The 27,047-nt window shown below is 37.6% G+C and overlaps 2 protein-coding genes and 1 long non-coding RNA gene across 5 annotated transcripts in view; 2 read left to right on the top strand and 1 right to left on the bottom strand.

Moving 5' to 3' along the window:
• LOC102580060 (MAP3K epsilon protein kinase 1) overlaps positions 1-14,775 on the top strand; it is a 33,740-nt gene extending 18,965 nt beyond the window's left edge. For all 3 annotated transcript variants that reach the window (XM_015304835.1, XM_015304836.1, XM_006366274.2), the window contains 10 exons: positions 3,414-3,593; positions 3,704-3,787; positions 4,129-4,220; positions 4,302-4,385; positions 9,429-10,243; positions 10,454-10,842; positions 10,964-11,098; positions 13,272-13,678; positions 13,908-14,022; positions 14,389-14,775. In XM_015304835.1, coding sequence (XP_015160321.1) covers positions 3,414-3,593; positions 3,704-3,787; positions 4,129-4,220; positions 4,302-4,385; positions 9,429-10,243; positions 10,454-10,842; positions 10,964-11,098; positions 13,272-13,678; positions 13,908-14,022; positions 14,389-14,565 — 2,478 coding nt within the window. In that variant the 3' untranslated portion in view covers positions 14,566-14,775. The remainder of the gene's footprint in view (positions 1-3,413; positions 3,594-3,703; positions 3,788-4,128; positions 4,221-4,301; positions 4,386-9,428; positions 10,244-10,453; positions 10,843-10,963; positions 11,099-13,271; positions 13,679-13,907; positions 14,023-14,388) is intronic.
• On the top strand, positions 79-1,527 carry LOC107058747 (uncharacterized). The gene is made up of 2 exons (XR_001472299.1): positions 79-1,074; positions 1,108-1,527. It is a non-coding gene; the product is annotated as an uncharacterized lncRNA (long non-coding RNA).
• A 591-nt stretch (positions 14,776-15,366) lies between the features above and the next one.
• Positions 15,367-21,432, bottom strand: LOC102579743 (eukaryotic initiation factor 4A-3). Its single transcript, XM_006366273.2, has 8 exons — positions 21,040-21,432; positions 19,863-20,103; positions 19,670-19,750; positions 18,881-18,988; positions 18,627-18,746; positions 17,672-17,839; positions 16,323-16,409; positions 15,367-15,787 (listed from the first exon to the last, which is right to left on the bottom strand). Exons 1-8 carry the CDS (start codon positions 21,348-21,350, stop codon positions 15,674-15,676), a joined length of 1,230 nt encoding a protein of 409 aa, XP_006366335.1. The 5' UTR covers positions 21,351-21,432; the 3' UTR covers positions 15,367-15,673.
• Positions 21,433-27,047: the final 5,615 nt, after the last annotated feature.

Genomic DNA, 27,047 nt, shown 5'->3' with positions numbered 1-27,047 from the left:
CAACATTGTTGGCCAATGAATTGGTGGACAATAGGGTGAAATAGAATCTAACTGGAGTCCTATGTAAACTTGATATTGAAAAGGCCTATGATCATGTCAATTGGTCATTCCTTCTAAAAATTCTGAGAGACATGGGCTTTGCGAACAAATGGATAAATTGGATCAAAACATGTATATCTACTGTGAAATTCTCTCTTATCATCAACGGTAGTCTAGATGGTTTCTTTCAATCACAAAGAGGTTTAAGGCAAGGTGATCCAATGTCACCTTTCCAATTTATCTTAGCAATGAAAGGCTTCAGTTCTATGATCAAAAGAGCAAGTGAGAAAGGGTGGATAAAGGGGCTTCCCTGCAAATGCTAATAGGGGAAATACTATGGAAATCACACATCTGTTATATGTAGATGACTCCTTGGTATTCTGTGAAGCTGAAGTAATGCAAATGAGACACTTGAGGGCCATTCTAACCATTTTTGAGGGCATCTCAGGTTTACATGTTAACTGGCATAAGAGTTGCTTGTACCCTATTAACCAAGTTACCAATATGCAGATACTTGCTGTGAACGTAGGATGCCAAATGGATTCCTTACCAACTAAATATCTTGGAATGCCTCTTGTTGCAAAAAATAAAGAGGTGGAAGTATGGAGTGAAGTGTTGGAAAGAAATGAGAGAAAGTTGACAAGATGGAAGAGCCAATACCTATCTATGGGAGGCAGATTAACTCTCATAAAGTCAAAAATGGATGCCCTCCCAACTTACATGATAAGCCTATTCCCAATCCCAGGAAGCATAGAGAAGAAAATCAACAAACTAAGGAGAGTCTTCTTATGGCAAGGGAACAAAGAGAAGCTTGGGTACAACCTAGTCATATGGGATTAGGTGGCCATCAACAAAATAAAAGGGGGTATGGGGATAAAAAAGTTGAAAGTACAGAATGTCAGGTTGTTGAAGAGGTGGCTTTGGAGGTTATGTATTGAAGATTTGACATTATGGAGAGGATTCATATCACATAAATATGGTCTTCAAAATAATAAGGATGGCAAGTTCTCTGTAGGTAGAATTTATAGGAAAGAGGTATACTGGATGCCTAGAATTTATAGGAAAGAGGTATCCTGGATGCCTGAGAACAAAATAGGCCCTTGGAAGCATGTATGGAAAAGTATGGCTCCTACTAAGGTCAAGTACTTTGCTTGGTTAGTAATCAGGAAAGCTTGCCTCACTCATGAGATCCTGCAGAAAAAGGGATTGCCAATTGTTCCAGATGCATGGTATGTAGTGATGCTAGAGAGACAAATAATCATCTGTTCCTCCATTGTAAAGTCACATCTCAGCTTTGGACTATGTTCCTCAGTTTAACAGAGACAAAATGGTCAATGCCAGAGCAGCAGACTTGTTAAGTTGCTGGATTAGGAAAGGGGGAAGGAAGACACAGAAGAAGTGGTGGAGAATAATCCCACACTGTATCTGGTGGACTATCTGGAGGGAGAGGAATGGAAGAAACTTTGAAGATAGATTCAACAACATTCAGAAAATCAAAGAGAGCTGCATATTAACTTTCTACTTTTGGTGTAAAGAACATTGTATAGAAAATGCTGAACAATTAGTAGATCTTTTAGGATTACTGTAATTAGTCTCTTGTTCTAGCTTGTTACTACCTTTTTCGAGGTCTCCAGCATACCTTAATGCTGAGGAATACAACATTACTAGTTTCAAAAAAAAAAACAGGTCCTTTTGGGTGCTCTGTTTGGAAAACTATTAGAAGACTATGGCATCCTTCCCCCCCCCCCCCCCCCAACTACTATCATTCAAAATTGGAGATGGGGTTAAAACTGATTTTTGGAATGAAGAATGGATAGGGGATAGGGACTTGAAAACCTTATTCCCAGATTTATTTATTTTGAGTCTACAACAGATGGCCACAGTGGCACAAGTATGGAGCCCTCAAATGTGGGACCTGATTTTCAGAAGGGCTCTAAATGACTGGGAGAATAGTAGAGTAGCTGGACTGTTGCAGGTGCTGAATCCATTCCCAGGTGTCACAGAAGGACCTGCCAAACCAATATGGAAGTTGCACAACAAAGGGAGTTTCACTGTGAAATCTTGTTACTGGAATATGAACCATAACCGAAGAATGAGAATGGAGTGGCCATGGAAGCTAATTTGGAAGATCAAAATCCCACAAAAGGTGTCATGTTTCTCATGGTTGGTGATCAGAAAAGCATGTTTAACTCACGAAATGTTACAGAGAAGAGGTATACAGATTTGCTCAAGGTGCTATATGTGTGATAAAGAGGCAGAGATTAACGACCACTTATTCCTACACTGCAAAACAACTGTAAATCTGTTGCACATGTTCTTATGTATACTTGGAGTTAGTTGGGTAATGTCAAAAACTTCTTTAGACATGTTGAAACACTGGGAAGGAATGGGAAGGAATGAGCAGAAGAAGAAGATCAAAAGAGGACGGGTGGAAATATATTCTAGCTTGCATCTGGTGGACGCTTTGGAAGGAAAGGAATGAAAGATCCCATGATGGGCAAGCTAGCAACATTCAAAAGATCAAGATGAAGAGTCTGAGTTTGTTGTATTTTTGGTGTAAACAGGATATGGTGGGGTGAGTTTGTGGGGGAGGTAGTAAGTCTAGTGGACTTCATAGGACAATTGTAAAGATTCTTTTTATGGGGTTTTTGGTTATAATGATGGGGGTTGTAAATCCCACCTCATCAGTTTTACCTGATGAATTTTTTGGTGTGAATACAAATTTACCATATCAAAAAAAAAAAAGCTTGGTCTCTTTCTTAGATGTAGAATGATTGCAAATAATGTTTTTTATTTGTTGCTAAAGCTATAGGTTTAACAAACCAGTACTAGGCACACTCTATATTGGAGCATAACTATAATAAATTTTATCACATTCATGAAAATTATATCTTCTGATCTGCTAATGTATAGAGTTGGGGATCGTTTCTTTCTTTTGCAATGAAGGAATCATCTTGATTAGATGGTTCTTCATTCCAATTGAGATTTTTTTTTTTTATGGATTGCTAAAAGGTTTTATTGGAAAGTTTCAAAGTTATTTTCAAATTTTAAAGAATGAAAACAAAGAAGTGGTTGAAGGGAGAGGGAGAAAGTGGACCTAATTGTGGCAGAATAAGGGGGGGAGGGGAGGCTTTTATGCGAAAAAAAGTGCAGTCAATAGCCGGTAATAGGGATTTCTAGTTCGTGCCAGAGAAGTGTAAGATAATTCCACTGTATAATCCTGTTATATCTAGTTTATATGCCTTTCCTATATGCTTTATTTGTGATGACCATAACAAAAAGTTCTGTGTCCTTTTAAGTGATATATGAATTTCTAGACAGAAGATAAATTGAAGCCTGACTCATGGACATTTTGAAACTTATCATATGGGCAGGCTGTAGAATTCAGCAAGTTAGTATCATCTTTAAGAACAGATGAATCAGAAGATGTTATTGTATCAGCTTGTCAGAAGTTAATTGCTTTCTTCCATCAGCGGCCAGACCAGAAACTTGTTTTTGTCACCCAGCACGGTTTGCTTCCTCTGATGGAGTTACTTGAGGTTCCCAAAAATCGTGTATGTCACTATCTTGTGATCATATTGGTGCTTCAGTCTCTATGCACACTCAACAGCTGTAGTTGATTCCTTTCCGGTTAATCGTGGACTTATATGCTTTCAATTTTCAGGTCATGTGTTCAGTGCTGCAGGTACTGAACCTGATTGTTCAAGATAACACAGATTCCCAAGAAAATGCTTGTCTCGTTGGCCTTGTAAGTGTTACTTGCATTTTCTCTTCTGATTGTACTTTGAATATTGGTAAATAAATGTTTAGTAATTCCGAATAATATGGACTGGAAAATATAGTTATATTGATACTGGGGCTAGACCCTTTTTGTCAACTTGTATTCATGTTAAAGATAACACGTATTCCCAAAAAAATGCTTGTCTTGTTGGCCTTGTAGGTGTTACATTTAAACATCTGATTGTACTCTGAATATGATGAAATAAATGTTAAGTAATTCTTAAAAGTTAATACTGCGAACAATAGTCTTCTTAATACTGGGACTAAACCATTTTTCTTAACTTGTCTTTGTGTTTAATTGTTTTGTAGATCCCTGTTGTGATGAGTTTTGCTGCCCCTGATCGTCCCCGGGAAATTCGTATGGAAGCAGCTTACTTCTTTCAGCAGCTATGTCAGTCGAGGTATATATAGAATATGGCTTGGGTTGTTGCATGATGACATGGAAAGTTGTGTACCTTACATTATGATTGATTTCTTTACAGTCCCTTGACGTTGCAAATGTTTATTGCTAACCGTGGAATACCTGTTCTTGTGGGATTTTTAGAAGCTGACTATGCCAAATATAGGTTTGTCTTCTGTACCTTTTGATTAGAGCATTGCTTTTACAGACGAGATGTCATACCTCTGATGTCTTTTTCATTTTAGAGTTTTGACCTTAATGGTTGTACTTCTCTTGTATAATATTTTGATCTACAGTAGTTGCTATCTAATGTGTATATTGGAACTTTGCCTATTGTGGACATTTATATGTCGATTTTGTTCATTGTTGGATTTTTTTTTGCTAATACAAATTAGTTTGGAGTTGATCTGAAGTGTGAAAACAGTTAATTGCTGATATAATTGTGTTGGAGAGGTTAGTAAGTCACCATCACGAAGTGCAAAATTGCTTATGAGATTTCACAAAACTAATTATGAAAGAAAAGAAGAAATTCTGTAAGAAGGGTCATGATCTTGATAGTTCAATCAGGGTCCTCTGTAATTGAAAAAGACCTGAGTTCAGATAGCAGTGTCAGCCTGATTTAAGTGTGGTTGGCATATTGCTGCTAGAGGGGTGATTTTGACAACTGGGTATCTGAGAAAGGGGAAGCTTACTCCTGATGGTGCTTTATGTACAGGGATCTGGGTTAAGATGTCGACCATCTCCATTTACATTAACTTCTAGGTTATGGCGGGAAATACTGAAATGGTTTGGATTAATTTGGGTGATGCCAGGCACTTTGAAAGAGGTTACCTTTAGCTGGAAGGGTGGTAGAGGGAGGAGAAGAAGCATGACATGGATCGTTGCTCACTAGCTCTTATGTGGAACGTGTGGAGAGAAAGAAATAGGATAACTTTTGAAGGGGTAGAGATGTATTTTGTACAGAAGAGGAGTAGCCTCTTATCCTTTTTTCTCCTTTTGGGGTTCACTTGAAGTCCCTCTAAGCATAAATGATTGGGTGATGTTTGTAGAAAACCATTTATTTCTGTAGATTTTCTACTTTTTTGCAGTATATTTGTATACAAGCGTTTTTATGCCAAATGTCAATAAATTTTATTTTTGTATAAAAAAATTGGCATAAAATATAGTCCCAATAAATAGTCCATTTTCAGTTGTCTATTGGTGGGTGTGATTCAACAAGGCAAGGTCGTCTGTGGTATACTTCAAGTTTGAGCAGATATTTTTTGCAGTATACTTGTATACAAGCGTTTTTATGCCAAATGTCAATAACCTTTATTGCTGTATCAAAAAATTGGCATAACATATAGTCCCAATAAATAGTCCATTTTCAGTTGTCTATTGGTGGGTGTGATTCAACAAGGCAAGGTCGTCTGCGGTATTCTTCAAGTATGAGCAGATGATACAATTGTCTGATGTCATATCGAGGATAACCAGTTAGATCTGTGAGAGAGATCTTTGCTACTTTTTGCAGCAGTATCAGGGCCAGACAGACTTAGGTAAAAGTTATATGATTCCAGTTGGGGGACCAAGAAAGTAAGTAGTATGGCAGCATAAGGGGATGCTAGAATGGGTTTCTACCAATCACTTACCTGGATTTTACAATTTGAAAAAAATACAAAAGAAAAGGAAGTTTGAGATGTTGTGGTTCAGACAAAGAGAAACAACTGGCATCATGCACAGACGTGTCTTTTGGAGGAAGGTTAACACTGATTAATAGTGTATTTAGTACCATCCCGATCTATCTCTTATTAATCTACCCCTTTCTGGTGTAAGTGGAGAAGTGATTAGACATGCATGGAAGGTTTCATGAATAATCCAGCTGCTACCGTTCTCAAGGTCTTGAAAACCTAGGACAATAATCTGATGCTTTACTATGGTTGGGAGAAAAGAATGGGAAGTTCACCAGGAAACCTTTCTATCTTCAGTAATGAAAGGAGATGGAGGTATTTGAATCTCCATGGAGATTTATGTGGAAAGCAAAGGTCTCAAAGTGGCTGTCCTTAGCTAGACAGCAACACATGAGGCTGCTCTTTCAATGGACTCTCTGCAGAAGATACTGATAGAACTATGCTGCCGATGTTCCCTTATCTGAGGAGATTTAAATTAGTATACCATTTCCTGGTGCGCAGTGCGCCGTAAAAAGAATACATATGTGTGGACTGTATTCCTGCTGCTAGTGTTGAATTGGTGATGCCACATTTCGGGGAGATTTGGAAGAAACATAAGTGTTTCAAAGGAGAGAAAGCCGATCATGCACAACCAGAAAGCAACAACATACTCCGTATAATCCCATAAGAGGATGTACACATACCTTACCCCTACCTTTGTGGGGTAGAGGGACTGTTTTTGGTAGACCCACAGACCCACAGCTCAAAGAAAGTGTATTTAAAGTAGGATTGAAGGGAAATAACAACAATAAAATAGCAAGATCAACAAAACAAAGCAACAAGTAGTAGTAAAAATTGAAGAATAAGATATTACGTAAATACTAACTAACACTTCTAAATAAGGAGAAGATGAGAAGAGGAGACTCTACCCTTTGCCTCTCACACATAAAAGTACTACTACAATCGGCTACCTACGACCCTTCTACCCTAATCATTGTCCTCCATACCTTCCTCCTATCTAGGGGTCAATGTCCTTAGTAAGCTGAAGATGTGTCTATGTCTTGTCTAATCACCACCTCCCTCCATTTTTCTTCGGCCTACTTATACGTCTTCTAGAATCTGTTATAGTGTGCCTTTCACTCCTCCTTACGGGGCATCCTCGCACCTGCTCTTCACATGCCTAAACCATCTCAGTCTCACTTCCCTCATCTGGTCCGCCATAGAGGCCACTCCCACCTTGTCTTGTATAACTTCATTTCTAATTCTATCTCTCCGAGTATGCCCACACATCCATCTGAGCATCTTTATTTCCGCTACCTTCATTTCCTTAATGTGTACGTACTTGACTGCCCCCTATAGAACAATGCAATTCTAACCACCACCTTGTAGAACTTACCTTAAGCCTTGGTGGTACATTCTTATTCCACAGTACGCCAGACGCGAGCCTCCATTTCACCTTCCTGCTCCAATGCAATGTGCGATATCATTGTCAATCTTCTTGTTTCCTTGGATTATAGACCCAAGATACTTCGCACTTCCTCTCATGGGTATGACTTGTGTATCGATCGTCACTTCCACATCCGCTTCAGGTACTATATTTTAGTCCTGCTTCACCTGAAACATTTAGATAACATGAGCTGTCTCCAAACTTCCAGCCTATCATTAACTCCATCGCACACTTCGTCGATCAATATTAAGTGATCTTCGAATAACATACCCCACGACACCTTTCTTTGGATATGCCACATCAATTTGTCTAGCACTAGCCACTAAGACAGATAGAAACGGGCTAAGGTTTGATCCCGATCGGAAGTGTTCCGAGTCACCTCCCACTGGTCATACCTGGGGATTGGCTCCATCGTACATGTCCTTCATTGCCCTTAATGTAAGGTACATGGATACCTCTAGACTCCAAATACCTCCATAGAACCTCCCTAGGAACTTTATCATATGCCATTCTAGGCCAATGGGTACCATGTGTAAGTTTCTCTTTCTATCTTCCCATCCCTATACTGCTCCATTAATCTCCTTATAATAAAACTTCTGGTGTAATCAATTAGGATAGCAAGAAAGGATTTAGAAACATTATGGAACTTTAGGAGAAGTTGAAAATGTAACTTCAGTTCACATAGCTTTGTACCACTGACATGGAGCATCATAATCAAGAGAACATCAGCTTGCTTGCATATCTCATTCAGGACTTCATGTTGGATCACAGAAATCATGGATATTTTGCTGATGTTGTCCTTCGATTTTCTTTGACGGGGACCTGGTAGGTTCTCAATGCTCTCAAATGGCAGGGATGCAAAAGAAACCGAGTCAGTCGGTCCAAAAATGTGAAGAATATCAATAAACTAAAGGAGACTATACCTTTCATATTTCACCCCCCTCCCTTGCTGATCCTTTTCTTCAACAGATAAATATTATTCAGAATTAGACAAAGTGTGTTCATGGTTTTGACTGATAGAAGTTCTGAAAGAGGAATGTTAACAATCTTTAAGTAGAGAACTTACCCCGAAAAAGGAAAACCTTAGTTCATTTTATGTGCATTTTAACCTGGGACTTTATGGAACTAGCGTAGCCCTGCACCTTTGGTCATATTATGCCATCATACAAAGCAGCTCAGGTTCACAAACAATGGGCGGAGAATATATAAGATATAGTTGGAATCAGAAGCATCACTCATTCTTCTGATGCAACACACTTTTGGAGATCATAAAAGGTTTGTTGAGGACAAGCTTCAGTTTCTGGGATTAACTTGGGCCTCTCTGAATCCTACTTTTCAAGATTGATAGTGGCTTGTTTTTGATTGAAGTGATTAAGAGGGATCATTACAAATTTTTTGTTTCCATATCAAGCCTGCTTTGATAATATTGGTATGCTATGAGCATAATGGAGCAGTATGGGCAAAGAGGATTCATTGCTGACTCCAACATCCCTCGGAATGCAGCATAGTAGTAGTTGTTGTATCAGGGTGACTTTAAGCTGCATTGCATTTTATGGTTCTTTCGGTCATTGAGTGCTTCCTGTATGAATTTTAGTTCTACCAGAGATAATACTGGGGTTGGGGCTGTTCATAAATGTTTTCCTTTTAAATGAATGGCTATGCTTAATTATTTGCACTGCCGAATTCTCTCTTTCTAGTATTATGTAATGCAAAACTTGGAAACAAAATTTGAAAGCTAGTTACTTCCCATTTTGTGCAACTATGTATGCTGATACACAAATGGGAAATAACTAAACTTGCATTCAAATTCTTTCACGTTTTGCTTTACCTAAACCGCTCATCTTATATCTTAACACATAGACTCGAAATACAGAGAATTTGTCAATCCAGATGTGGATAGAATGGGAATGCTATAGTAACGGATAATCCATTCTATCTTCTCCTTTTCCACTTTGTCCTTTTTTTTTCTCTCTTTACTTTTTATTGAAGTTTAGATTGAAAACAGGATGACCTAAATTACTTGACATGATAAATTAGTGTCTCAAATCAACTAGCTTCATTTAACTATTATGCAAATAATATTTTGCTAAAGTTTCCCCTCCCAAACCACATGCAGGGAAATGGTTCACATGGCTATAGATGGCATGTGGCAGGTGTTTAAGCTTCAGCGGTCTACCTCTAGAAATGATTTTTGCCGTATAGCTGCTAAAAATGGAATTCTGCTGAGGCTCATCAACACTCTTTACAGTTTGAATGAAGCAGCTCGTTTAGCTTCTGCATCTGGTGGAGGTGGGTTCCCACCTGATGGATTGGCTCCTCGACCACGGTCTGGGCCACTGGACCCTGGCAATTCTTCATTTATGCAGACTGAAATGCCCCCTTATGGAACTGATCAGCCAGATATGCTTAAAATTAAGAACGGAGATCGTGTTTTGCCATCTGGAATGCAGGAACCTTCACGTACTTCAGCTTCACATTCACCAGATTCTCCGTTTTTTCGACAGGATGGTGAGAGACCCCGGTCAAGTAATGCTACAATGGAAGCTTCTGGTCTGTCAAGATTGCCAGATGGAAATTTAGTAACAAAAGATCGAGAAAGCTTAGACAGATACAAAAATGATCTCTTTCGAGCTGAGATTGACCTTAGACAGCAAAGAGGTGGCAATACAAGTAGAATATCAACTGATAGGGGATCAAAACAGATGGAAGGGGGATCATATGGGTTTCCTGCTTCAACAGCTTCTCAGCAAGAGAATGTTCGGCCCCTTCTTAGTTTGTTGGAGAAGGAACCCCCATCTCGCCATTTCTCGGGTCAGCTTGAATATCACAATCTTCCTGGACTGGAGAAGCATGAAAGTATACTCCCTCTTCTACATGCATCTAATGAAAAGAAAACCAACGGTTTGGATTTTTTGATGGCTGAATTTGCCGGTAATGTTTCAGCTGCCTGTTAAATTTGTTGCCTTTGCTGTAGAAACTGTGAACTTCGCTGTCTCCCATTGTAATTGGAAAAGAACTGAAGTGTTTGTAATACTCCCTTTCTTATAAGGCATTGTCTTTTGATTATCACTAAGCAGACTCTTGTTTTCATCTTCTCTAGTGAGTAGGATTCCTCTAAATGCTCGATTAATTTCTGAACAGAGGTTTCTGGACGTGGAAGGGAAAATACTAACCTGGAGTCATTGCCAAGAAGTCCACATAAAGCTGCCACTAAGAAAGTTGGAGGGGCAGCTTCTACTGATGGAATTGCTTCAACTTCTGGATTTGCATCACAAACTGCATCAGGTGTATTGTCCGGTTCTGGAGTGTTAAATGCTAGACCAGGAAGTGCAGCATCATCTGGAATACTTTCACACATGGCTCCCCCGTGGAATGCTGATGTTGCGAGGGAATACTTGGAAAAGGTAGCAGACCTTCTGCTTGAGTTTGCTGCAGCAGACACAACAGTTAAATCCTACATGTGCAGCCAAAGTTTGCTCAGCCGTCTTTTTCAGATGTTTAATAAGATAGAGCCCCCTATTCTTCTTAAGGTACTTCTTTTCTAGTGAAAATTTCTGTTCAGCAATGGTTTTATTATTATCACATAATTATGCTCATGATGGTTCGTTTTCTTTTATTTTCCTTTTTGTTTTGTTTCTTCTTTTGTTTCAGCTTTTGAAATGCATTAATCACCTTTCAACAGACCCACACTGCTTAGAAAATCTACAGCGAGCAGATGCAATCAAGTATTTGATACCCAATCTTGATCTCAAAGAGGGTCCCCTTGTGTCCCAAATACATCATGAGGTAATCTAAGCATATTATTCACGGGTTAACCAGAATGCGTGTTGATGCATATGATTTTATTGTGGAACCAAATAATTAATGGGATGTATCAATCATGTACATGAATTAGAATTTGGAGTGCTAATATTTTGATTTTCAGCGCATCAGCTCTTTGCTCCTATGATTCTTAGCAAAACATTCTGCTCACTCAGTGACACATAAACACCAAAAAAGAAACAAATAGAACTTCATATTTATCTCAATGTTATTTTTTTAAACCTCTGGGAAGATTTCTTCAATCCATAAAATGTGTATTGGTCTAATCAAGGTTTGCTAGAAAGTACGAATAATTCAATTTGGGAAGCTTATTTATATAAATTTGGCTATCGGCTTAGTCGAAGATTGCAATTAAGGATGTGAAAACTTTAGTATATAGTTTGTTTTTTTTGAACAGGGGCCATGTCATAGTCCTAGCTTTGCCACTTGTTATCATTTAGGGTCGTTTGGTAGAGTGTATTAGCAAAGATAATGCAAGCATTAACTTTTTGTATTAGTAATACCTTGTTTGGTACACTTTTTCATGCTATGTACAACTAAATGTGTATTAAGGTGTGTATTATTAATACCATGGATTCTAGGTATTAGTAATGCTGAGTTTTAATGCATGCATTAGCATGGTTAAAGATCCCATTGCCCCTCAAAATCTTTTTTACATCTTTTCCACAATTATTGTGAAGGGTATCTTTGTAAATAGTTATTTTTATGCCATGCATTGCTATTTTTAATACACTAAACCAAACAATGCATAAAATAGTCTATGTATAATTAATGCAAGCATTACTAATACAAGCATTACTAATACACTATATTTAGCATTATTTTTATACACTACCAAACGACCCCTTAGTTGGAGATTGTCAGCTTGTGATTCGTCAGTCGTAAATGGCTATTCTGATGGAACTTTGAACACTGATTTCTTAAAAAAATTGTTGATAGAAGTTACATCTTGTATTCATTTCAACAGCAGCACCTGGAGAGTGCTGAAGGGGTATTTACAAGTTCATGAAAAGAGCCTGGGTGAAAACTGTCAAAAACTAGTCTAACCTATAAAATCTATCAAATCCCCTATATATCCCCCAGTAAATCCTGATTACACCAAAAATATAAGAGACTAAGACAATTCATCCTAAATCTATGGATGGAGTTGATTTTGTCTTCAAAAAGTCTTTTGAGTTTCTTGCTTTCCAAGCTATCTACCAAATGCAAGCAGATATTAGCTGCCACCAGTTCTCTTTTCCATTTCTGTTGCCTATTCCTGATGAGTATAGTTCAAAAGTAGTTTAGGCATGGCCCAGCTAACACCAGGAATACAAAAGAACATGTACGACAGATTTGCAGTTGTCTTGCAATGAATGTAAAGATGGTCATTTGTTTCCACGTCTAATCCACAAAGTAGACATCATGAGCAAATCTGAAAACCTCTTCTTTGTAGTCTTTCATGTGTTAGGCATGCTTTCCTAACCACTAACCAAGCAAAACAGGAGGAGACCTATAGGGGAATCTTGATTTTCCAAATGAGTTCCCACTTTTCAAGGCCACACCACTGTGTGGAGGTTCTATGATTATAATTCCAGTAGGCAGATTTGACAGAAAAATCCCTTACAATTCAACATCCATTTTGATTTGTCTGGTATATCTGGAGATCCTGAAAGGTTCCAAAGTTTGTAATAGTGCTCTTCTGAATAGCAGATTCCTTCCTTGATGGTCCCATACCTGGTTTATCTTTGTTTGTTGTTGAAGGCTAATTGAGTAGAGATCAGGCAAGAGGGTCTTCAATGAGTTCTGACCTGTCATGCATCATCCCAGAATATGTCTTATTTACTCCAGTTGTGGGGAAAAGTATGGATTTAAGTTTTGAAAGCCTATAGTTGTGGCTCTTCTACAAGTTAAAGGAAACAATTCCCCCTACTCAACCATAGCCAGACTTGCTGTCACTGTTTGTTATTTTTCCTAGTAAGAAGTGCTTGTAAAATGGCTCATAAATTAGAACCATACTTTGATCTGGATATAGATAGAGTAAGAGCTCTCAGCATGGTCTATTTTTTTGTTTTATCTTGTTAGTGAGTTGTGATATCTTAGGTTTACGCTTGCATGATGCTCATGGATCGTTTCTTGCATTTTTTCCTTGCTTCAGGTTCTAAATGCATTGTTCAACCTCTGTAAGATCAATAAGAGAAGACAGGAGCAAGCTGCGGAAAATGGAATTATTCCACACTTGATGCATTTTATCATGACCAGTTCTCCATTGAAACAATATGCATTGCCTCTTCTATGTGATATGGCTCATGCATCACGTAATTCAAGAGAGCAGCTTCGCGCTCATGGTGGGCTTGATGTGTACCTGAGCTTACTTGAAGATGAACTCTGGTCTGTCACGGCATTAGATTCCATTGCTGTTTGTTTGGCACATGACAATGAAAGCAGGAAAGTGGAACAAGCTTTGCTTAAGAAGGATGCCATACAGAAAATGGTCAAGTTCTTCGAATGTTGTCCAGAACAGCATTTTCTGCACATACTGGAGCCTTTCTTGAAAATTATCACGTATGTCATTTTGCAAGTTCTTACTTTACCTTTTTGCCTCTTGCAAATGTTGTGTGTTTGTCTTTGTTTGACTTGAGGTTAATGAATCTGCCTACAATTGGATGACTCTTCTGGAAATGTGGTTGATTGGAACAAAAGCAAAATGGTTTAAGTTTGACCATTTTGGCTTGGTAGTAGTTTAGCTGCCTGCAAAATAATTCTTCTGTTTTTCTGGATAATTTTTATGCAGGAAATCATCTCGAATAAATACAACTCTGGCTGTCAATGGATTAACACCATTGCTTGTCTCTAGACTTGATCACCGAGATGCTATAGCTCGACTGAATTTGCTCAAGTTGATAAAGGTGATTTATTATTGCTTTTTGAGTGGTTCTATTATGGTTCTTGCGACCTTCTAACATATCTAAATGGATTGAATGGTCTTCCCTGTATTCCCCGTTGGTAACTAATTCTGTCTCTCGCAATCAGTGCTATTTTATAGTAGCAACAAAAGACATCATGATATACTTGATGAACATCCTTCTACCTATTCACTCTCTGCCCTGTCCCTTCTGACTGGGCAACCTCCTTCAGACAACATGATATTGTCCTTTATAAAAGTTGTGTTGAATACTGCATAGCATCAGTACCAGCAACCTGAATGGTAATTACTAATTAGTGTTTGTTAAAAGCAATTGCTGATGATTTCCTCATAATTTCTTTGACGCCAGGCTGTGTATGAGCACCATCCGCGTCCAAAGCAGCTTATTGTGGAGAATGATCTACCTCAAAAGCTTCAGAATTTGATTGAAGAGCGCAGAGATGGACAGACTTCAGGTGGCCAAGTTTTGGTCAAACAGATGGCGACATCTCTGCTTAAAGCTCTCCACATAAACACAGTTTTGTAAATTATTACTGCTGTATATTTCTATGGTTTCAGGTCTGTAATTAGTCCTTTTACTTGGTTTACATTATTTGCTGTGCTATGGGTGTTTTTTAGTCCCCCCTCTTTCCCATGTAATTATAATATCCTTTGGTGTGTCTGAAAGTGAGATGCTTGTATCAAATTTGTGAATTTTTCTTTATGGAGTTATGGACTAAATGATCGGTTTTATTTATTTGTACTATAAACTTAAATAGTGCTCTCCTATGTGGCTGATAATAAATCGTACACTTTCTTAACTCTTTCACCAAAGAGTTAGCATAGACTACAACAAAACTTGGGATAGGAAACAAAAATCTTCCATCACTTAATTTGGAGGTTGACCTTTCTTTCTCTTCGATTGGTGCTATCTTTTATGAAGAGAATGGATCTTTTCTCGAAGAATCAGAAAAAAGGGGGTCAACCTCCTGCTGGAATGATTTGGAGGATCCAAAACAAGAAATTTCATATTTCTGTGTCAATATGCCACCTGACTAAGAATAAACAAAACATGTTTTGTTACAAAACCTGAGTATGAGTAAAAGCTTTTTCTTTAAGAGTGTAGAACTAAGAAAGAGCAAATAGTGATTGATGGACATACGATAAACCATACAGATATAAATGTCGGGTTTACACATAAATTAATGTTTTCATGTTGACAGAAACTCCCCGTGATTTCCTCTTCTGAGGAGGGTGGGGGGTAGGGCAGCCAGAGACAATGAGATTAAGTAACTTGATCATGTAAGTACCAACTCCTCTTCAACACAACACAGGATGATATAGGACAAAATACAAAAATATGCACATTGTCACTACTTCCAAAATATGTTTCAGACAACGATTGTACATCTTAAACAAATTCAGCAAAACTCATCAGTAACAAATTTTCTCAAGGCTGTGTTAACAGAGCATCCAGAGTAAACGTTGCAACAAAATGCAGTACAAGAAAGCTAATATGTCACATAGTACCAATAAATAGAACATTCTCTAATTTCTCGCCATGACATACTTGAATCCTACGATACAAACCACTCAGAAAGCAAACCAATGCACCCATACACAACCATGTTCAGAAGATTGGGCACTCCAGTCTTTTATATCAAATCAGCCACGTTCATGGGCATTTCATCTATCTGGGTACTGTAGTATTGCTCTATGTCTCTCAAAATTTTAATATCATCAGTCTTCACAAAATTTATAGCAACACCCTGCAACCCATGAGGGAAAAACAGTTAATCACATGAATGAGACTATATAGTGATGGTTCTTTTCAGAGCAATTTGTAGGAAAAGGATGAAAATATCTGAAGGATTCCTAATCAAACAGAAGAAAGCACAAGTTTTGAAAGTAAATTTATTATTTTAAATTGAAGCTTTGAAGATTGGGATGCTATAATGAAGCAACAATAGTCAGAAGGATATATAGTAAAGCAAGTAGAATATTATCTGCCTCTGCATTAGTGAGCCGATTGTCAATAATTAAGAATATTTTTTGTTCAGGAGTAATAATTGAGAGTAAGCAAAACGCTCTACAGAGACGCCATTGTTTAGCTGTACTTATTATTGGATAATTATTATATTCATCTGCTAAACAATATACATTGATTAGACAACTTTATAGCTTTTTGTAATCATATGATGAGCTTAAGTTGACTCAAACGGGCAGAATTGTACTAAAAGACGATTAAGTGAAGGTTATAATAAATAAGGGATTTTGATTTACGAAGGAACACAAGAAATATACCTTTCGACCAAAACGACCAGACCGACCAATGCGATGAATGTAGAGCTCTCTGTTGTTTGGAAGGTCATAATTAATCACCAAAGACACCTGAAATCGATATGGTAAGCAAAATGTGAGACAATATAGCAACATCTTTTTGATAATAAAGATAGTACAGGGGAAATATTCCCTAGATGCAGCAGCCAAAGAGATAAGGAGACTCAGACGGCAATGTGCTTGCCACTGTAGGTCAGGATACTGAGTATAAAGCAACTCAACATTCTAACCATTAACAATTGTTGCATTTGAAAATCATATTATCACTGCATTCTTATCCTTGATAGGAATAATATCAGGTATGCCGAAATACATTTGCGATAGGAAAACAGCTTCTTTTATAGCTTCTTCATTGTACACAAGGTTATCAAACATCGGAAAATGTACTTGCATACAATTGCAATAGCTGCGTGATTATACATGAGGGATGTCATACATTTTTTGTTAACCTTAGATTAAAGAATATGAGATCTATCCATCAATTTCAGTAACTATTGCATTAAAAGCCATATACGTCCAAAATTCCAGTATAACTATTGAATTAACAGCCTAAGTCCAGCACTTCACAATCTATCAATGGATTCTGAATCTATGTCTACACTTTAAAAGCCTAAGTCGAGCACTTTAGAGATGCGGACACAGGAAATGTTTAATATCTAGAATCAACTCCAGCGTTAAAAAACGAAATCAAACACTTCTACAATATATCAAGAAATTCTGAATCATTAATCCTGCATCCCCCATGTCACTGAATAAATTTCGAGATGGGGAAGAGGGAAATGTTCCCTAAATTAGGACGGAGTAGATATCCTGAGAAAAGTCTGCTCCTCTCTTCTACTGATTCTTCTAATCCTTTGAAACCTTTTTCTCATCCATACTAGTTGACTTTTGCAGCTAGCTAAAAAAAGGAAGTTATACATTCTAAAATGAACTGCACATCAGTATGCATAGTGATTAAGAAAGTAACACTATCTGAAAGCTTTACAAAGAAAAAACAGAGGAAACTTCTTCAGAAACTGCGAACACCAGATCAGTCCCTGTAATAGTCTATAATTGTTTGCTTTACAAGGCTGCAAAGCACTTCCATCACTAAAAAAAATAGTATTTGAACAACAGTAACTTATGTTGGACCTTACCAATTTCCTGAACAAACTCTACCAGCATAAACAAACTCATATTTACATAATGTTAAGCTTGGATTGTTAAAGCAGACAAAATTAGTAATAGCAGCTTTCAAACAAATTAGCTATCACTTATTAGAGAATTTAACTAGGGTGTGGAGGCGGTTAAAGAGTAGAGAACATAGAGCTTGCCTGTTGAACATCAAGTCCCCTCGCCCAAACATCTGTTGTGATTAGAACACGAGTCGTGCCACCTCGGAACTCAGCCATAATAGCATCTCTCTCCTTCTGTGGCATGTCTCCGTGCATAGATGAGACTGTAAAATTATTCTCACGCATCTTGTTAGTTAGCCAATCAACCTGTTACATTAATCACACTTCCTTTAGAAAGACATGGTACAAAAACAAATGCACTATCTGTGTAAGGGGGAAAAGAAAGAATAGATTTGGAATAAATTGCTTGGTTTTTCTCTCAAACATGTTGGAAAATAAATTGTATTTGCAAGCAAGTCAAAAATGAGGGGAAAAAAGTAATTCCTACTCAAATTACACATTTACATGTATTATAAACCTTTTGTATTTACAATTCCTTATTTTTTAATCAGGATCCCATGATTACAATTTAACGTTGACATTCTTAACACACACACCCCTCAAGTTGGAGGGTACATGTCATATGCTCCAAACTTGGCGGAAATATACTTGTTTTTGGAGCCACACAGTGACCTTATACCCCGATTCTATTTTTTGTAAAATAAGATGACACTCTTGACTAAAAATGCTTTGTTTCTTTCATGAAACACTGAACTAGAAGTGATGTGTACTACAGCCTGGTTGTCGCAGATCAATTACATTAGTACATGAAAGTACAGTGATAAACTTTTTACTTCTCCCGTTGATTTCTACAGAGAACTCCATTCACCGAAAAAGACTCTAATAATAACTGAATGATATCAAAAGCTTTCCAATAACTCACAAATATAAAACATAAGTACCATAATGAAAAACCCCCAAAACAATCAAAGGAAAGCTCCTAATATTACGATCTCTTATTTAAGGCAACAGTCCATTACAGTTCACGGGATTTGTCAAGAAAGAAGTCCACTATGATTCACTTGGGAGCACAAGAACAAGGTGACAATGTTACCTTTCGTTTTGTGTTGCAGAAAATAACAGCCTGGGTGATGGTGAGTGTATCATAAAGATCACACAGTGTATCAAATTTCCACTCTTCTCTCTCCACCGCTACAAAGAACTGTTTGATGCCCTGCAACAATACAAAAAAACATGAGCAAAATAATTCTAATGAAAATTATTATATCAGTAATCATTGTGACCCTTCATCTGCTTTCCTGAGAGGGGACTTGTGTGAGAAAAAGAACAACTCAAATCAACACTTGCCTCTAGAGTCAATTCATCACGTTTTACAAGAATCCGAACAGGATCTGTCATAAATTTGCTTGTTATCTCCAGAATTTCATTTGGAAGAGTGGCAGAAATCAGTACAACCTGCAGAGTCAATATATGATTATATATGTCAAACGTTTATATACTTGTCCAGAGGAGGAGTGAGAGACAGAAAGAGAGGGAACAGACACACAGACACATGTCCAGTGCTTAAAAGTACAGCAGGAGAATCTAATAAAAAATTTCAGTTCCATTTTGCAGTTGGTGGGAAGGGCACAGACCATCTCTTTTCCTCTATAAAGCAAAAAATCATACATAACAAACAGCAAAGAGGACTCTATACTAAGAGAGCAAAACAACCAGACAATTTCATTCCCAGCTTTTACCTCAAAAAAATAAAGTACAAAACATGCAAAGCAAACTGGATTCTTGATTTTCTAAGCTACTGGATCACACAATTGAAGAAAGAAAAAGCAAATCCAAACATAGAATTTACACAGAATCTGTAGGCTTCAACATAGGCCGCATGCAGCACAAGCATTGCAATTCAAGCAACACTACCAACAAAGTGTGATCAATGATGGATCAGTGAGGGGCTGCACAATGTATATGATTCACTGGTGGGTAGCCGCACACCAAAATTTAAAAGCTTAAGGACCAGTTCTAGGTGAAGATTTGTAATATAACTCAATCGTTTTGAACAATAGCTTTTTGTAGAAATAATCACTTAATAAGCAAGAATATAAGTTTTTTTTTATGCATTTAGAGTAACAGACAACTCACCTGAAGCTCTGGTGGAAGATATCTGTAAACATCATATATCTGATCTTTAAAACCACGGCTCAACATCTCATCAGATTCATCCTAACAAAATCAGAAGTAGAGTAAGACCTCAAATATTTTAATGGAAAAGTAATCAGCTGAAAAAAGATTCAACAAGCAAGATAATTATGAAGGTAAAAAGCCATATACTTACAAGAACCAATAATTTTATGGCCCTAGTTCGTAAAGTTCTCCTTTTAATCATGTCACAGACTCTTCCAGGAGTTCCAGAGACTACTTGTACTCCATGCTCTAGCTTTCTGATGTCTTCACCCACACTTTTGCCTCCAATACATGCATGTGCCTGTATGTTAATGTAATCTCCAATAGCCAAAATCACCTTTTCCGTCTGAGCTGCAAGCTCCCGTGTAGGAGACAATATCAATGCTTGTACCCTAAGAAAACACAAAAGAAATCACTCAGAATTCCTGAGACTTCATGAAATAGCAAACTGCATACAAATTCTGAAGTTTACTTTTGATGAGCAAATTTGGAACTTTAAAAGTGGCCAAAAGAAAACTACTTTTAATCCAAAAGCCCATTCCTTATTGTTCTTGCCTCACCAAAAAAAAATCAGGAGCAAAAGCTATCATATGTTGATACTAGATTTTCAGCCATACTAGAAAGTAAAATAACCGCACGTGTAATAAATTGTTAACATTAAACACATCCATCACATCCGCATTTCAATAAACTCAGCCATACGAGTAATGAAACACCTTACCATCATTAATCATAGTGTATAATAGACAAACTAGCATGTGGATTCAGGATTTTAAGACTGTGGTGAGGAGTACTCCTCAGTGGCAATGGGAGTAAGCCTAGTACAAATAAATGTACTTCCAATCCTTTTCAAATATACACATAGAAACAAATCTACAACTCCTCGAACTGTATCCAACCTTTGGAATGATCAGAACACAATGGAAGCAAAACATCCATAGTTGTGTCTTAAGAATTTGAAATTCAGTAAAGAAAAAAAAACTCTAATTGTAGAGAAACTACCTATTTGTCCTAAAAAACAATTCAAGAAAAAGTGTTTAGTATTGATGTGAAACAATAACAAATTAAACAACATGACTAGTGAGAATTCATATAGCCAAACTACAACTAGCTTTGGGTTGGGGCATAGTTGTTATAGTATTCGAGTGAAACAGAATGAATTCATAGTGTCAACAGCAACTAGGTTGAAGATTGAGGCAAAACAAAGTAGGTAATTTCCCTGGGAAAATCCAAAATATATAGTGGGAAATTGAATGAGAAAAATACTTTCTAACTACACAACTACAACTACATAAACAAGGTGACATGAGTGGCGTTGGAATACATACTCGGAATTTTTGGTATCGACAACTTGGCAAACGGTAAGGGCAATCATGGAGGTTTTTCCGGTACCGGATTGTGCCTGAGCAATGACATCACGGCCGGATATAATGGGCAAGACAGCCCGTTGTTGGATGGCAGATGGTTTTTCGAAGCCGTATTGGTAAATCCCTCTAAGAAGGTCATCTTTAATCCCCATCTCAGCGAAACTCGTTATTGGTTCAACACCTTTGGATGTCTCGAAAACTAACCTGTCTTCCTCCATCGGCGGCCTCCTCCTGTTCGCCGGAACAACCGACCCTGACGCCACCGCCTCCATGAATAATTGAAAGAAAATTTGTAACTTTTAGCTTTGTGAGAGATGGAGTTCCCGACGAAGAAAAAGCCCTAATAATCCTATTTTTATGTATGTATATAAATAATATAACGTGCAGAGTGGTTCTAGCTGGATTGTACTGTATCAAGTAATACTTGTACATCTCACCCGACCCGACCCGACCCGACCGAATTCACCAGGGTTTGTTCGAAAATATTTTATTTTTCGAAAATAAGTGGCTTATTATCATGAAATTAAAATATGTCTAGTACTCTGTTAATTGCTATACTACAATTATATCGGGGTCTTTTCCTATGACAGTTGTACATGTTATGTTCTTAGTAGAGGTTTCTTAAATACAATTTGTGATTATGTATATGTAAAGTCATTTGTTTTAGATATACTAGTTTGACCTTCATTTGTTATATACAATTTTATGAATTGTATTACTTGTTATGTTATTTATGTTCCTCATCGGGATCCATTTATTTATTGAATGTCATTAGGTTCTTTTGCACTTCGTCTTGGCTTGGGCCGGGATAATTTTTTAAACCTTCAAATTGGATATTAATTAATTATTATTTAAATGTTGAATTCATGTATAATTTTTTTGCAATTTTGAATTTAAGTCTTCATATAGGCTTTGGTCGTGCTTCTTTAGTTGTTCTTTATTAACTACTCTTTATAGATATTTATTTTCAATTGTCATAAGAATGACGTGATCTCTCGTGAAGAAAACAAATTCATTCTCAATGTTCACACTAGATTAATAAATATGATTTAAAAAAAAGTTTTAAGTGTCTGATAATTAAAAGAAATGGTTGGTTATATTAACTTTCTGAATTAGCCTAATATCACTATTACCATGATAGATAAATTCAAAATTTATTTGTAACGACCCATTAGGTCGTTTTGAGTACTATAGTTTATTATTTCATAAAAGACTCTTCCAATAGATTCTAAATGGGTATTTTAGACTATTCGTAACTATAGTTATATAATTAAGGGAGTAATTTAAATAATTAATATAGTTAGTGGTTAAAGAAAATAACATTAAAATTAGTAGTGGACCACTTTTACCACTTTTATAATTAGTCATATAATAATTAGGGTAATAAATAATCAGTAGAAAATTATTTTTTTTTGAAGAGACGCGGTCGGAGGACAAGATTGAAACGACGACTTTAAGATATTCCATTAATTTTTCCTTACTTTGCAAAAGATGAATAGATAATAACGTAGGAAAGTTATAACATGTTAGTGTAGGAATTACTATATTCTATTGTTGGGGGTGAAAGAATGAAAGGGTATTATGCATGTGTGTTCACTGTCGTTTGTCGTGTTAAAATTCCGTCGAATCAATGTATTGATTTAAGTTTAGTTTAATTATTAATGTTGGATGTAAAGAAAATCAATAAGATTGAATAAGAAAAAGTGAGGAACAAATCTTTAGTAGCTGAATTAGAAATCGAGTCACACTTCTATGCTAGATAAATATGGAATTGTCATGGCTATTCTTCCTGTATCCACGTGGTTGATGAGTCCACGATTTTGACTCATTTAGGGCTTTATTTGGATAGATTTTTGTGTCCTCAAATGCTTGTTTTGTACGAATAACTGATGTAAAACCCTTGATTTCCAGGTATTTGGATTGAGGAACAAAGCATAGACACTAATTTTCAAAAAGGAACAAAGTGAGCTGAAAGAGCGAAGAAAGGAAGGCCTAGTGATCGCCAAGTCCATTTGGCGAGTCGCCGAGTGGCCATTTGACCGCCTAAAGTTCCAGTGTGCCAAGCCTTAACGGAGAAAATCAAGTCGGTGAGAGAAATGAGCAGTTGGCGTGTCGCTGAGTGGTTCCATGATGTAGTGTTGGATCGCCCAAAGTTATAGAACTTGAGGATGCAAAAGGCCAAAGCAACAAGGCGATGGAACTGACCAAAGGGCGGATCGCTGAGTTGATCGGTGATCCAGACTTACTGTGTCGAATGGTCCTTCGCAACATATTTTTGGCGACTATAAATATGGTTTTGAACATTTAGTTTAGTATCAAAGTTTTTATCATAACATTTTTTTTTATTCGAAACATTTAGGAGAGTATTTAGGAGAATATTATTCCTTAGCTTTGAAGAATTGAAGTTTTCCATTTTTGAGAAATTGGAAGTGGGTCTTTGAGATTCTTCAATTTGGACCTTTGTAAAGAAGAAATTAATTGTACCTAGTTGATGGAAACACAATTTGGTAACGATTTCTATCTTTTTATGATGTCTAGCTAAAACCCCAATTCTTGGGGGTGTGATTATGTGATTATGGGCTGATTTAGCTTATGGGTATTGCTAATTGTTAGTTTAAATGTTGTTTAGAAGTGATTTCAATCCGTAATTATGGTTAAAAATTAAAGGATTGTAGTTGCAAATGCAGTTCTACCTCCGTGTTTTTTGGCTTGCTCGAGAGAGAGGTTTTAAAAACCTAGATTACTGAATTAATGGTCTGTGGGTATTGGGTTGTCATGGGTTCAACTCGAGAGAGTGAATCCTAAATCCTTTTCCACACATTCAGCTCGAGAGAGTGAATGGACTAAAGCGTAGGCTGTTCTTAATTGCTTGCTTGTTGGTTTTCGAGAGAAACCGACTTGATTCGGGGTAAATTGTTCGAGAGAAAGTTTATCCCCACTAAAGTCTAGCTTATTTACTGATTTACAACTATTTACTATCAGTTGCAATTACCCATTTGTCTATATTAGCCTATAATCGAATCATATCCTAAGAACTCGTCTCATTATTGTTGAAATTGTGTTATTTTACTGTTGTTGTAGCTGATAGTTGAAACCAAAACCCCCTTTTTGTTATTTGAATTCGTGTCACCCCTTAATTTGAATTATGTTTTCCTTCGATAATGTCTATTCCTTATGATTTGACTTGAACATATTCGTATTTTGCTATTGAATCTTAAACACGTACCACTCCCTGTGGGATTCGAACCCAACTCATTTAGTTGGGTTATTATATTGACTAGCGATCATTGACACTTAAAATTGGATGAAGTGTCCCTGATACGTTAATCAAAATGGCGCCGCTGCCGGAGAGTGGTGTTGATTAAGATTCTTTAGTTAAGTTGAATTTTGTTCTTGTTAGTTATAGTTGAATCTACTTGTTTCCAGTTTTAGTTTTTGTGTTGCTTGTCTACCACAGAATAAATGAGCAGGTCTTGTAGCAACGACAAACCAATGGACCTCTCTCCTTTGAGGATGATGATTCTTAGGGATAACATCTTAAGTTTCAGACAATTGGAGGGTGAGTCAATCAATGAGTTGTGGCTGAAATTCAAGGCCCTATTGCAACAGTGCCCAACTCATGGAATTCCAGATAAGATGCTTCTGGAATGCTTCTACAGAGGTCTTGGCCCCAAAAATAGAATAGTGGCTGACCAAATTTCTCCAGGTGTCTCATCCGACTACCTTATTCAATAGTAGCCCAACTCCTTGATCACATGGTCAAGACCAACAAAGAGACACAAAAAGACCAAGAATTGGCCACATTGTTGAATCAGCTGGATATCTTGGCCAAGAAAGTCATGGAATTGGAGGTAGTGTCCAAAAAGAAGGACAAGTACATCCCCCTCACGAGCGTCGAAGGACGAAGAAGCAAGAAGGTGGGCAAATTGAAGAGGTCCTCTCACTCTTTCTACACAAAGTCAAAGAGCACGACAGAGTGTTGAAGGAGATAAGAAAGAATGTCTTATTGTTGAATCAAATGACAACCTCTCATTCCATGTTCATTCAGCTACTAGAGTCCCAAATGGACCAAGTGCTGTCTTGGTTCTACCCAGAGCCAGAAGAAGGGTTGCCTTATGAAAATGAGGCAAACCCCACAAAAGAAATTTAATTGGGGACTTGCGTCGTGCCACGACGTTAACTAAGGCGCTTCTTGGGAGGCAACCCAAGTGTTTATCACCTTATTTTTGTTTTAGAAATAATCGTGCGTTGATTTTGCAGGTTGAAGTGTAGAATATGTTTGAAAAGTGCAAGTTGGTGAGCTAAAAGTCTAGTCGGCGACTCACCGAAGAGGTCGGCGAGCCTGACTTAGACCGTCGTTGGACTCTAAGACATTTTAAAATTGGAGTCTGTAAAACTCGATGAGCCCAAGAGCATATTAGTGAATCGCCGACCAGGTCGGCAATCTCAACTTAGTCCGTCGTTTGGGCCTTTACATTAACTGGAGGTCTTGTAAAACTCGGTGAGGTAACTGCCCACTCGGCGTGTCACCAAGTGGGTCGGCGAGCAAGACTAATATCGCCGAATGGGCGAGAACTGGACGGTTCTAAAAGGCCATAAGTTCAAAATCTTTCACATTCCCTCACTTTTCAACTTACCAAACTCACACCCGCACTATAATATTCTATATTTTTGTGTTTTTACCGCACTTTAGTAGTCAAGTTTGTGTTCGGAGTTGGATATCGTTGCCGCCTAGCTTTACAACTTGTTTATTCAGCTTCTAAGGTTGATTTTCCGAACCCCGGATTTACCTTTAGCGATTTTTACTTTTATGCAATAATTTTTATCTTAGTAATGTGTGTTGGGCCTCTTTGATCGTAATTGTATGCTTGTGTGCCTGTTTTATTTTGAATATCATGCCTATAATGCCTTTAATGTTAAATTCCCGAATTTTTCGTGCTTAAAAATGATTAAAATTGTTGGGTGTTGCTTAAATGTTGTTGGGTCTAGTTGGGTGAAGTCTAAATAACCCACATTTGTGCCAAATGACGTAATTTGCCCAATGATGGAGCGGTTGACGTCATTTATAAGGGTAAAAGTCGTCAAATGGCCTAATTTGGCCAAACTGGGAGAAGTCTGAGTATCCCGGGGGCATGGGTGTAATGGGTCTTAGTCTAATTAGAGAAGTGCATGTTTTGATTTTGTTTTCGGGGGCTGCGGGGTTGAATTTGGAAGATGGGATTGAAAGTAGGCACGTTGGGTTGTTTGGCGGGCTGGGTCGAGCTCGCCGAACCACTCAGCAGTTCGCCGAATTCCCCCTTTATCGCCTTTAATTTCATGCCTAATCTTGAGTTAGGTTATGTACCTTTCGGCGAGAAGCCTGAGTTCGCCAAGTGCACTCGGCGACTTGATGCTTATCGTGACCAACGACACTAACCTATAGTATGAGTGTATACGATCATCGATAATATAGTAACCCAACAAAGGGTTGGGGTCATGTCCCAAGGGAGTGATTTTGAGAATTAGTAGAAAAATAAAATTAAGTTCAAACTAGTCGTAGCTAAAGACATAACGATTTAAAACATTGTAAATAAAAAGGGGCGACACAAAAGTGTCAAATATCAAATGGGAGTTTTGTCACAAGTAGTAAAAAACAACAAATATAACAAGAAAATCAAGTATGGGGACAAGTTCTTGGGGTGTGACCGCAATACAAGTTGAAATAAATCGTTGGGTACATGCTTTCGATAGGAAATTTGCAAGATAATAGTGACTAGGCTAAGCTTTAGATGGAAATAAGTTCCCTCTCGGGAAACTTACCTCGTTTCAAATGCGTTCCTCTCAGACACCCATTTGCCGCATGAAGGCCAGCCTACGCCTTACCCCACTCAGTCTCTCGAGCTGAGTGTTAGGATATGGGACTAGGGCTCACCCTCTCGGGCTGAACCTCGACCCACTCCTTAGGTACACCCCAAGAAAGGGGTTTTTAG

This window comes from Solanum tuberosum, unplaced genomic scaffold (assembly GCF_000226075.1).
Source record: "Solanum tuberosum cultivar DM 1-3 516 R44 unplaced genomic scaffold, SolTub_3.0 scf00631, whole genome shotgun sequence".
NCBI classification, from domain to species: domain Eukaryota; kingdom Viridiplantae; phylum Streptophyta; class Magnoliopsida; order Solanales; family Solanaceae; genus Solanum; species Solanum tuberosum.
The sequence above is the reverse complement of the archived record's forward strand: the minus strand, read 5'-3'. Positions and strand labels throughout refer to the sequence as shown.

Excerpts from the sequence above, each read along its gene's own strand:
- LOC102579743 (XM_006366273.2), bottom strand. The coding sequence starts at position 21,350 with ATGGAGGCGGTGGCGTCAGGGTCGGTTGTTCCGGCGAACAGGAGGAGG. Across the intron at positions 18,747-18,880 it reads GTGATGAATTGACTCTAGAG|GGCATCAAACAGTTCTTTGT; the intron begins GCAAGTGTTGAT and ends GTATTGTTGCAG. Across the intron at positions 17,840-18,626 it reads TCTGCAACACAAAACGAAAG|GTTGATTGGCTAACTAACAA; the intron begins GTAACATTGTCA and ends TTAATGTAACAG.